Genomic DNA, 13,377 nt, shown 5'->3' with positions numbered 1-13,377 from the left:
TGATTAAGAGTTGTATGAGCGAAAGCGGCAGGTCAACAGGAATGGATAACATGTTTTGGAAGATCAGCGTACAAAAACAAGAGTAAATGGGAACATTGGTGAATAGGGTAAATGGGGCAGTGGTAACAGGTAGTGAAGAAGTGAAGAGATGGAGTGAATTTTTAGTTGGGAATGTTAAATTTATATGACGAGAAGGTGGCACGTGTAAGTTGTTTGGGTCGGGGTGGTATGCGAAGTGAGTGAGTCATGGAAAGTGTCTTGGCGAAGAGAGTAGAGGTGGTGAAAGCCTCACGTATGATGAAATGTAGCAAGGTGGATAGAGGGAATTTCTTAAGAAAAGGGATGACTGTGTAGTTTACTGGTTAGTTAGGATATTCAATGTATGTATGGACCTTGGTGAGGTGCCTGAGGATTAGCGGAATGCATGTACAGTGCCACTGTATAGCGGCAAGTGGGATAAAGGTGAGTGTTCCAACTAGAGAGGTAGATTAGTGATTGAGAGGGTGAAGTCATATACAGAACATTAGACGTGAGGGACATTGTGGTTTCCGAAGTGTTGGAGAATGAGTGAATTAGTTGTTAGCCTTAAAGAATGCGTTTAGGAAATAGAGAAACAGACGTATTTGTATGTGGCATTTATGGATCTGGAGAAAGTATATGTTAGAGGTGATAGAAATGCCCTGTGGAAGGGCTTTAGAAGAAGTGGCGTAGGTAGAAAGCTGCTATAAGCAAGAGTGGAAGACGTGTGTACGTGGGGAAGAGAGGAGAGTGTGTGCTTCGAGGTTAAGGTTGGTCTACGGTAGGGGTGTCTGATGTCACCATAGATATTTGATTTGTCTATGGATAGGGTGGTGAGGAAGGTAAATGCAAGAGCCTTGGAGAAAAGGGGTTAGTATGCAGTCTGTAGGGGATGAGGGGACCTGGGAAATGAGTAAGTCGTTGTTTGCTGATGACACAGCACTGGTGGCAAGTTCGAGCGAGAAACTACATAAGTTGGTGACTTCGTCTGAAAGAGTTTGTGAAAGGAAGTAGAAAGGCAATGAAAAGAAAAGCATGGCTATTAGGTTTGGGCAGGGAAGAAGAACACATAGATTAGTTGACGTGTGAGTCTGAATGGAGAAAATTTGGAGATAAGTATTCTGAATACCTGGGAGTGAAGAAGGCAGCAAATGGATCCATGGGAGCGGAAGATAGTCATAAGGTAGGTTAGAGGTTGAAAGTTCCGGAAGCAACGAAAAGTGTGGAAAGATAGTTCATTATCTGGGAGGGCGAAAATGGGTATGTTTGACGGTATAGTAATCTCAACAGTGTATGGGCACGGAGCATGGGCTATAGATAAGGTTGTGCGTAGGAGGGTGGAAGTGCTGGAAATGAAGCGTTTGAGGGCAAAATATGATGCGAGCTGGTTTGATCGATTAAGGAATAAAAGGGTAAGAGAGAGGTGTAGAAATGAAAAGAGTGTGGTTGGAAGAGCTGAAGAGTTGTGCTGAAATGGCTTTGGATATATGGAGAGAATGAGTGAGGAGAAGTTGACAAAGAAGATTTTTGTGCCAGAAGTGAAGGGAACAATGAGAAGGGGGAGACCAAATTGGAAATGGAAGGATGGGGAAAAGAAGATTTTGAGTGATCGGGGCCTGGACATGCAGAAGGGTAAAAGTGGTATACAGGAGTCTACTTGCTCTCAGTGGACTGAACCAAAGCATGTGAAGCGGCTGGGGGAAACCATGGAAAGGCCTATGGGACTTGATTGTGTACAGGAAACAGTGGTTTCGATGCATTGCACATGAGGCTAGAGTGGATTCGGCCATTCTTCGTCTGTTCCTGGCGCTACCTCGCTAACGTGGGTAACGATGATCAAGCATAATTCATGGTGAGCGGAAGAGAGAGGGAGAAATGTAAAAGACTAGTTTAACAAAATGTGTAAAAGATAAAGCCTGGGAAGACCGAAAGAGACTGTGGAGGAGATACAGAAGACACATGAGTCACGTTACATTTGAGAGATACAAGAGATCCAGATATGACCACATGTGGACAAGAGGAAGATACGGAGATACGAGAGAATCATGGTTGATGGGTGAACACAGCACCCCAAACACCACTTCGAAAATTCTGTGAGAGGCAGATGAACAGCGATAGCTCAAAATCATTAGATTAAGGAGGCCGGTGAGATGATGTATTGATGCAGCGGAGATAAACACGAAGTTTCGGAATGTGTTTACACCCATAGACCCAGAGGTACTATTACTATCGGCCAGGGAAGGGGGAAGATCCACTAGAGGGTATCCACTTACCGCCACAGGAAATGATGAGGCTTATGGTGGATCAAAACTCACAATAGAACCGTTGATCATATGGCATCTCTGCTACTGCATTCTGAGAACACGTTGAGACCTCCCTTAGTCAAGCCATTGGGAATGATATCCCTCAATAAACGTACATAAAAGGCAACGTAGTAGCAAAATTCTACGAAAGGGCGACAGAGAGAAGTGGGACTATATAAACCAGTATCTTGAACAAGATTAATCTACATGACACGAGAGAATATACTCAGGAGACAGACAAGGGCACAGGTTATTCAAATGATAGACTACATGTATTTAGAAAGAATGGATCCTTCGTGACGAATATGCTGATTCTCTTTTTATGCAGAGGTGAGCAACATCTTAGGAGAAAAAAAGAAAGAGAGAAGATGGATGGAGTGGGTTGTTTACTCCTGGACTGCCTGAAGGCTTTTGATACTGTCCCCCACAGAAGACAGATGATGAAGCCACGCGTTCAAGCTGGGGTCAAGGGAATGTGCTACTCAAGTGGGAAGAGACAGATGAGGGAAGTGAGAGGAGGGAAGAGAACACATGTCGGGGAAGCGTTCTCAACCTTGATGAGGATAAGAATCGCGCGTCCCTCAGGTCTCAGCGCTGTGTCCTTTACTGTTTCAGATCCAGCAAATGATTTACCAATCAAGATGGACTGGATAATTGGATAACTTTGCTGATGATGCTATATGTATGGAAGCACTGAGAGACTATAGCCACAACGTGCGGTAGTGGTCAGAAAGAAAACGTCTCATGAAATCCAACTCTAGAGAAATGCAAAGTTACCAAGACAAGATGGGGTTAAAACAGACCAGTTGGTGAGGACTGTATCAGAGGAAACAGACTGCACAAGTTGTACACCGAAAGACACAGACTGACATTACATCAAACTTACCACAAGAACATTGTATGAGAAGAACCGTGATAGAACGAACTGTATTTTGAACTAAGTCAGAAATGCCCTTAAATACCAGTACGTGAACAGTGAGATGTTTAAGAAATGTCTTAGATTTTAAGTGGCTGTTACCCCTCAAGTTCTGAATACATATATTTCACTTTCTGGTGAGGCAATGAACAAAGGCCGAACTTTTGCTGAATGATATTTCAGTGATGCCATTCTCAAGCACAGAAAGATCACAAAGTGTGCGGTTTGCGACAACGTCGTCTGTGCATAAGAGGAGACCACGCCAGTACAAAGGGTTATCGAGAAAATTATTAGATACAGAGTAAAAGGTAGCTAGTGGGTGGCCAGCATTCTGTAAGGACGCCTTCAAAGAATTCAGGCACTCCATTACGTGTGTCCTCTACGTGTCCCAGAGAGGAGGACCATTCGCCACAGCCTCGATAATCACGCACTCCTGCAAAATACGAGTAACCCAAAACTGGCAAAGACAGAAGAGGAGAAACATGGCTATTGTAACTGCATTTCAAGACGTATTGAAAACGAACCAGATTCTTTTTTCAGCCAGATTCGTTTTATTTGGGTAAATGCTTCGCCCAGTGATGCGACACGCACGCTGATCTTCGTGGGCGTGTCAACAAACGCGTCGTGTCCTGGCGGGTGATGAAATTCGTGAACGCGTCAGTGGCAGAGAACTTCATCTGTGTTCGAGTTTCAGACGCCATCCTGGTAAGAGACGAGGTAACAGACGCCATCCTGGTAGGGTGGAGGTAACAGACGCCATCCTGGTAGAGACGAGGTAACAGACGCCATCCTGGTAGAGACGAGGTAACAGATGCCATCCTGGTAGAGACGAGGTAACAGACGCCATCCTGGTAGAGACGAGGTAACAGACGCCATCCTGGTAGAGACGAGGTAACAGACGCCATCCTGGTAGAGTCGAGGAAACATACGCCATCCTAGTAGAGTCGAGGTAACAGACGCCATCCTGGTAGAGTGGAGATAACAGACGCCATCCTGGTGGAGTGGAGGTAACAGACGCCATCCTGATAGAGTGGAGTTAACAGACGCCATCCTGGTAGAGTGGAGGTAACAGACGCCATCCTGGTAGAGTCGAGGTAACATACGCCATCCTGATAGAGTCGAGGTAACATACGCCATCCTGGTAGAGTCGATCATCCCAAAAGTGAATACAACTTTTGACATTTTTCCTTTGAATTTAATCTCCCAAAGATCTGAATAAGATCGGTAGCAAAATACAAAGTCCTTCAGGTCACATGAAATCTGATATCTGTTCTCGGAGGTGCCCCAACCCTGTAATCCCTGGTCTGGTCTTCTCACTAAAGGAGCTACATACATGTGCTGGAAATTAGTTGATAGACATACAACACGAAGACTGACAAACGTATATGCCTTAAACTACGCAAAGAAGTGAACTCTCACAATGTCCAGTATGAATGAGGGAAATTTAAGGAGAAACTTGACAAGTATTAATGTAGATACTTTGAAAGCCATGTCGACGTTAACAGTGTGCATTTCTCTCACAATATATAGAACAAGAAGGCACGACAAGCAAGGAGGCACGTGAGAAAGTACTTCTTCAGCATCAGAGTTGCAGACCCGTGGAATAAGTTATAGTCCGAATTCTGTTTGAATGATCACCAGAAAGTTTGGAAACCTGTAAGACAAAGATGGACGGATGAGAGTTTGGAAGCCTCACGAATGTAAACCATCCTTGTCAGAAGCAAAAATGCGTTGATTGTAAGAGACAGAAACACACAGAGACACAAAGAAACAGATAGATAGACAGACAGATGCACGGTCCTCCATGGTGTAGTGGTTAGCATAACCAACCATGAGTCATCAAGGGCCAGCACGGGAACTGGTCGGCATGGGTTCTAATCCTTTGTGCGGCAGTCAGCCCACACTCAATCCCAGCTGTTCATCCTCCCTTACGGGCTGGTCGATAAATGGGTACCTGGCTTAGCTGGTGTGTGTGTGTGTGTGTGTGTGTGTGTGTTTTACCTACACACATAGCATTACAGACATGGTACATATATACAAGGTTAAGAGACAGGACAACACGGAGTGTAAAACCCTCTCTCCGTAACACAGACAGACAGACACATAGACACAAAACACACACACACACCGCAGCCTCCCCAGCCCTCACATACCACACAAAGAGGAGAGTCATCCTTCGCTTCATCAGGAGAGTGTGTGGAGCAGGTAATGTCCGACACCAGAACGGTTTGGGCTGGGCTGTCTGCCTGCCTCGCCACGCTTGGCTTGAGGTGCGCCCCACACACGCCCCGCTGCCCCACACACGCCCCGCTGCCCCCCCCCCCCCCCACACACACACACACACACATGCCCCACTCGTTGCCCTCGTCTGTAAGGACCTGGGAGTGGGATCGAATACCTTTACAGACCTGTGAGTGGGAACGAATACCTTATTCTGTGTATTCTAGGACGAGATGCTGACGTGAACCCCTCGTACTGTGTTAGGTAACAGATCAGGACATCCTCAAATTACCTGGAATATTAGGTGTGTTTGGGACGGATCAATACTATTCTAAGATGCTATTAATACTAGCTATGTGGCTATCTTATGTTGTCTTATCTCCTGATCTTTGGGTACTATGTTGCCTTATCTCCTGATTTTAGGTACTATATTGCCTTATCACCTGATTTTTAGTTATTATGTTGCCTTATCACCTGATTTTAGGTACTATGTTGCCTTATCTCCTGATTTTAGGAACCATGTTGCTTTATCACCTGATTTTTAGGTACTTTGTTGCCTTATCTCCTGATTTTAGGTACTATGTTGCCTTATCACCTGATTTTTAGTTATTATGTTGCCTTATCACCTGATTTTAGGTACTATGTTGCCTTGTCACCTGATTATAGGTAATATGTTGCCTTGTCTCCTGATTTTTAGGTACTATGTTGCCTTATCACCTGCTTTTAGGTACTATGTTGCCATATTCCCCTGATTCTTAGGCATTATATTGTCTTATCACCCGATTTTAGGTACTATGTTGCCTTATCTCCTGATTTTTAGGTACTATATTGTCTTATCACCTGATTTTAGGTATATGTTGCCTTATCTCCTGATTTTAGGTACTATGTTGCCCTGTCACCTGATTTTAGGTACTATGTTACACTGTCACTTTAATTTAGGTACTGTGCTGCCCTAGTACCTGAATTTAAGGTATAAAGGGACTCAGTAGTTATTAAGCATAATAATGTAGACCATTTTAGGTTGAGGTTGTGGGTTAGCGACAATGGCTCAGAAGGCACGTTGGGTTGATTCTTTTCCCTTTACCATTGGGGTCGGTAATTAGCACTTGGAACTCGTTAACGACAATGGAACTAATAGTCGTAATTTATATATAATGAAACCCGTGATGGAGACTCAATATTTGATAATTATCTTACGAAAAACAGCCCTCGTCTGGCTGCTGGATGATGTAGGTCATGTAAACCAACGTATTACAACATTTTCCTTTTTAACGTTTCTCCAGACCAGGTAGACCAGAGATCTGACATGTGGCTATAGGCTCATGATAGATAAGCATACACATGCATACAAGTTGTATGATGATAGCGAGTGTTCAAGGCATTGGGCCCCACCAGTGTAAAACTCCCTCCTCATTGTCACAATACAGTACACATACACACACACACACATACACATACACACACACACACACACACACACACACACACACATACACATACACACGGACATACGTCGTGCTGTGGTTAGAGTTTCTGAACACGAGTCTGCATGGGCTGCGCATGGTGTCGGGTCCGCATGGGTTCGAATTCTGGGCGCGGCAGGTGTTCATCCTCGCCTCGGGGCTGGTTGATAAATGGAGATGTGTCTTAGGCTGTTGTGTGTATGTGTGGTGTATGTGTGTGTGTGTGTGTGTGTGTGTGTGTATCTTTCCTACACACATGTACATACTTACAGTATGTAAGCATAGATAACTCACGTATAAATGATGGTTCACATGTGTAGACAAATATGTACAAATCTTGAGTCCCGAATTTTTGGATTGGTTCTCCCTGGTACATTCATTCGTCATTATTTCATGAAATGATACTACAATTATGTACCCTCCTAAGGGCATTCAGTCCCGGCCGAAGACATAACAAAGACTACGAAACAGTGGATATAAAAGAGAATACAGATATTGATCATTTCTTAAGACACTCTGGCTATCAAATACCCTTCAGCAGCCCATCTTACCAATATTTCAATATTTCCCTAAATATCTCAGAACACGAATATTGCGAAGACAGCCGCCATGTACCATACATCACTCTCGTTTACCCTTTAACAGAGGAACAACATGTATTATGAAATGTTACATAAGCAAGATAAGAGAGGGAGAGGGAGGGAGTGATAAGCGGAAAAAAAAGAAAAGGAAAATTTTTTGTGTGTAAATGGAAGGCGACGATAAGAGTGGAGGAAGGGAAACGGAGGAAGACAAGCACTGAGGGAAGGAAACGGAGGAAGAGAAGCGTGGAGGGAAGAAAGTGGGAGAAGATAGACGATGATATACAGGGAGATAAGAAAATGGAGAAGATAAGGGTGGAGGGAAGGGAACTGAAGGAGGTACGCAGAGATAAGTGAACGGAAGAAAACAAGCATGGAGGTAAGAAAACGGAGGAGGGCAAGCATGAAGGGAAGAAAACGGAGGAAAACAAGCGTGAAGGTAATGGAGATAAGAAAACGGAGGAAAACGAGCGAGGAAGTAAGAAAACGGAGCATTGACGGAAGAGAAAAAAAGAAGAACGGCAAACATGGAGGGAAGGAAACGGAGAAAAAGAACTTTTCCTGGCCAGCAGATCACTGAGAACAACGAACAATTCAATACATTATGACTGAAATCTACTGAAGTTACGCGGATACACTAACTCTGCGTTCAACGACGCGCTAACCAGGACTAATCAAGTGCCATCGTAATGAAACCCGAAAATAACTAGTTACCGGAGAGAGAGAGAGAGAGAGAGAGAGAGAGAGAGAGAGAGAGAGAGAGAGAGAGAGACGAGGAGGAGGAGGAGGAGGAGGGAATTGTTACGTAAGGCTGGTGGGAGGCCCGGCCCAGCAGAGCAGCCATTAAGACCTGTAGGCCTAGCCAGCCACCTCCGCTCTCCTTCTTCCCTTCCCTACGCTTAAGCTGACCTACGCTTTTATAAGCTTAAGGCTTTCGTAGGATGGTAAGCTTTAGGTTGTCATGTCATGTCATAAGCTTTTACTCTTGTGTTGCCATACGCTTAGGCTGACACGATTGAGTTGTCATACGCTTATAAGCTTAGGTTGCCTGAAGCTTACAAGTTTGGGCTACCTTACGCTTTTATGCATAATTTTCCATAAGCGGATATGCTTAGGTTGCCACACACTTATAAGTTTAAGTAGCCATACGCAATTACGCTTGAGTTGCCATACGCAAATACACTCAGGCTGCCATACACTTACACGCTTAAGTTGCCACATTCAAATACGCTTAGGTTACCATACGCTTATACGCTTGGGTTGCCATACATGCTTGTAGGTGATTGGAAGCAAGTTAATCCACGAAATTCATCTTGTTCAGCCTTGAGTACAGCAAGATATAGACAAGAACTCAGTCTTCTGCGCCACGTCACGCTCTGACGAACACAAATGTGACGGCGTAACACCATGTCTTCAGTAGGAGCTGGAATAACACCCATCCACCTCGAAGAACGTAACAGTGACGTCTTTACATCCAAACGACCGTAACTCTGATTCTCTCTTAGGGTCTTAGTGGTATGTTACGTGTTAGTACGTGCGTCACATTCCGGGGGAGAATAACAGAAGACGTGCGTCACGTCCTATGAAACCTAACGGGAGAGCAGCGTCACGTGCCAAGGAACGTAAAAGAAGAGTGTCACGATGTGAGAATTGTAACAGAAGAGCGTCACGATATGAGAATTGTAACAGAAGGGCGCCACGATATGAGAATTGTAACAGAAGGGCGTCACATCCCTCAGAAACGGAACAGAAGAACGTCACACTCTGAAGATTGGCCCTGTCTAGTGACACCGTCACCTTATTACCCTTTTGTAACAAGGGGCGCCAAGTTGCATCGTACCGAACACCCTCCTCCTCAAGCCTCACAACCACCATCGCTCAGAGCACCAGGTGGCCACGGGCACGTGGTGGTGTTCACGTGTTGCTAAGGGGGAGGTTGGTGGCACGTGGCGTGGCACGTGGCCAAAGGGTGGTGTGTGTGGGGCTCTCCCCCTCGCTACCGGTGTTGGTGCGTAGCACGGAAGTCAAGCGCCTACCTGCACGTTGCCCATGGTGGCGCTGGCGGCGAGGGGCGGGGCGGCGGGGGTCGACGCTATCACTGATGGCAAGAGAGCTGGTCGGTGGCACACTCCTGGCGGCGGCAGGTGGTGATGACAACGGCGGCACGGGCCCTTCAGAGCGGCGACAGGTGGCACAGAAGTGGTCAGCAGCGACTCGGCGGAGCGAAGGCAGGGATGAGCAGCAGGAAAAGGGGCGGGTGTAGCCGGGACGGTCTCTCCTAGGACTGTAAGGGGAGCAGAGGCTAGCTAGCCCAGGCCGGGCATGGGCAGCTCCGTGGGCCTCTGTCTCCCACGGTCCGCATCACCTCCCTCCCTCTCTCCCTCCCTTCCCCACGCCACCTATCCCCATCTTTCCCTCCTCCCCCCCAGCTCCTCCCTTTTAACCAGGCCCCGCCCCCTTGACCCCTTGACCCGTGTAGGCCCCTCGCCTCCCCTCCAGGTCTCGCCCTTCCAGCATGGGACACAAACGCCCTAAAGTAACCAGTATACCCGTAGACGCCTCCCTTTCACTCCCCGCAAATCCCATCTCGCAGGCCCACACCTCCTGCAAGACACCCCAAGCTTAAGCCGTCCTGTGGCAGTCGCTGGGGGTCTTCAATGCCATTACCCAGTGAAAGTCTTGGAAGGTCTCCAGTTTGGCGGGTTTTAGGCCTATCATGCGTCAGGCTGGGGGGACCTAGTGAGGGGCGGGGTTGTGTCCAAGGGGCGTGGCGAAGGGCGGCGCCTCCACCCTCGCCTGGTCACTAGGTCATGCTCTCCCGTTTCATTCATAAGGCGATAGATTGAAACAACAGACCTAGAGATATCTTGTCAAAAAAAAAAAAGAAAATAGAAAATAAACTCATTAATCTCCAGCTATTTGGTGATCTTTGTCATCCATCTATTGTCTTCCAGTATCATCCTCCAGCATCCTAAGTCAGTGGTTATCACTCCTCCGTAGTGCTCTTCCACCATCTATCATCTTGTTCTTGGGTTGTCATCATCATCGGCATCGTTCTATGTGTCTACAGTCATCGTTATTCGCTGTTAGTACCCGCTGTCTTAATGTCTCATAATCTCGCTTTATTAAGATACGGAAGATCGCACTTGGTATGAAAGTCATGAGAAGAGAGAGAGAGAGAGAGAGAGAGAGAGAGAGAGAGAGAGAGAGAGAGAGAGAGAGAGAGAGAGAGAGAGAGAGAGAGAGAGAGAGAGAGAGAGAGAGAGAGAGAGAGAGAGAGAGAGAGAGAGAGAGAGAGAGCAGCGAGGCGTAGGGAGTGTGCTCCAAGTTTTGAGGTCAGACTGTGGGACAGTCGATGTGTGGGACAACTGCAGGTTCGACTCTGGTGTTTAGGGCTAGAACCTCCACAGGTGCGAGAGCTCCACAGAATGACGACTCAAACCCATGGTCATAGAAGGTCAACAAACATCGTCATATGAGCAAGAACCCTAACCCCGCTACCCCCCCAGTAATACAGACATATACCACCGTCATCAACAAGTAAGGTCGTCATCACTGATGGTGTCACCATCACCTACAGCGACTGTACCAGTCAACATTGTCACCATCACCTGTAGCGCTATCAGCTAAATACGTGCTGTCAACAGCGACAGCACCACCTCCACCACCACTTACCCACAGCACTACCACCTTCAACTACAGTCCTCACCACGTACCACCACCGACCCACCCTTCAACAACCCCACCATCAGCAGGCCCACCACCACCACCACCACAACCAACTGCCCAGGCAGATTCACCATCCACCACCCTGATGCACTAATGCCCCATTAACCTTTGCACCTCCCCATTAACCTTTGACCTCACATGAATCTAATTACCAGACCAGCTTTCCTCACAAGAAGAGGTCAGTCCTCCACTCAGTTCCTACTGATCCTACTTTCCTTAATTGCTCTCCTCAGTCTGTCCATAACTCCAGGGTTATCCCATGTGCCATACGGCTCTTGTCATAAACACAGAAACTAACGTCCAGTCATCCCAAGATGCTAGAACTTCCATGCAGGTACTTTCACACCTCATGACCCGTGTTGGGTCCTGCTGGAGTCTTTTCAGGTTGCCAGGTGAGTTCTCATGACCTCCCCCCAGCCCCCCCGGCCCTCTCCTGACACCCCTTACTCACCCCCGCCTCGGCTGTCGGCGTGAGGATGGAGGTGCCGCCGACGCCGAGATCCAGGCGCCCTGGCCTGGCATATTTATGAGGGCATCTCTCACGCTTACAGCAAATGCGACATTTAAAGTCACGCACCCATGGCGAGGTTCAAAGTGTTCCCAGGCTTTCCACTCCTCTCTCTCTCTCTCTCTCTCTCTCTCCTTACTTCCCAGAGGATATGATTACTCTAAGAATTGGATTCCCTCTTTTATTCTTTTTTTTTCGGAGAGATTTTCCACACATTTTTGACAGTCTCCTACGAAATGGTTGTGTTCATTGCTCTGTCTCGGTGTCATTTGAATTCTGCGCACCGCAAGTCCCTCCCAGACTGCTTGCTCCTGTGGTTTTTCTTCCTTTTCTCCCTCTCTCCATAAATGACACCTTCCAATGACGTACCACAACGTATTATGTTCTGAATGATCATCCACCAGCGTGAGGTCAATTACTTTCTAATCTACATGTGTCTCTATCTCTGCCTCAGTAATACCAAAATCCATGTCTCGTACAACTTTAAATGTGAGGAAGCTGTTAGTTTTCTTACGAATGTATCTTCCTCCCATTCACTTCCCCCACCTCCCTCACCCTTCATAAGTTTCCTCTGGTAACATCTACCCATTATGAACCTCCCAGATGAACTACACTACCCCAGGATGTCACATCATCAAGCGCCCCATCTCTGTACTGTACTGTAAGCTACTGTATAAAGCAGTCATGACATGTTCAGGTCTTCCCCCACTGTACTGTAACGAACAGAAGAAGGCGCTACATTTGGTCATGTTTACTCGTTTCTACCCATTACTTTCTACTGGCTGTAATGCATGTAATCTCAGGTGGCGAAAACGAATTGTATTATAGTAATTTGTACTCAAAGTGATTATCAATTTACTGATTATAGTAACAATTGTCATCCCGTCTCTTATCTGTCTGCATGAGTTTCTTTCTCTTCCTTCCTTCTAAAGGTATGTTTCTGAAGTTCGTAATGTCAGCACCTCTCACCTCTCTCTCTCATGGCTTCCCACCCATCTCCTCCCTCCTTGCACCCCTGGCGTTCCCAACATCTATTGTGCCGTTCGCTCCAGTGTTCTTCTCCACTCACAGGGATCATAAACATTACTGATCAAGTCTTGTAAAGACATCATCGTGCCAATCTTTAAGAAAGGAGGTGTGGGCATTATGTACTGGATTTACAGACCCGGTATCTCTGATAAAACGTGGGTTTGTGAGATACGAAATCAATCGGGCATGATATCATTAGGAGAATAACCCAGTGTCATTACGAATGTTCCCTTATTTCGTCTACCGGCTTATATACCATCTAACATTCTACTGTAGTTTTACTAGCTCTACCCCTGCCACCAGCTGCCACTACCTTATCTGTAGCGGATGCACAATGCTGGCTAGACCGTCACTCGAAGTTAAAGATGGAAAGACCTGGGAGTGATTGTCATCAATGACTTTACGTACGGAGGACTCTACCCAGCTGCATGCATTATAGCCTACTGGAGGGCTAGTGTTCCGAGCTGGAAATATGTACCCTTTATGATGCCCCAGTTACATACACCTCACCCTGGGATAAGCTGTTCATTTCGGGTCACCGAACCTGACCAAGGGTGATGAAAACGAGAACAAAACTAAGCTAACCCTCCCACCACACCCACACCCATCA

At 46.5% G+C, this 13,377-nt stretch overlaps 1 protein-coding gene across 1 annotated transcript in view; it reads right to left on the bottom strand.

The window, feature by feature from the left end:
* Window positions 1-9,835, bottom strand: part of LOC139746937 (uncharacterized) — a 119,466-nt gene extending 109,631 nt beyond the window's left edge. The window contains exon 1 of the mRNA XM_071658623.1: window positions 9,538-9,835. Coding sequence (XP_071514724.1) covers window positions 9,538-9,552 — 15 coding nt within the window. The 5' untranslated portion in view covers window positions 9,553-9,835. The remainder of the gene's footprint in view (window positions 1-9,537) is intronic.
* Window positions 9,836-13,377: the final 3,542 nt, after the last annotated feature.

The sequence above is a fragment of the Panulirus ornatus genome, chromosome 66 (assembly GCF_036320965.1).
Source record: "Panulirus ornatus isolate Po-2019 chromosome 66, ASM3632096v1, whole genome shotgun sequence".
NCBI classification, from domain to species: Eukaryota; Metazoa; Arthropoda; class Malacostraca; order Decapoda; family Palinuridae; genus Panulirus; species Panulirus ornatus.
This window is presented reverse-complemented; position numbering and strand designations above follow the sequence as displayed.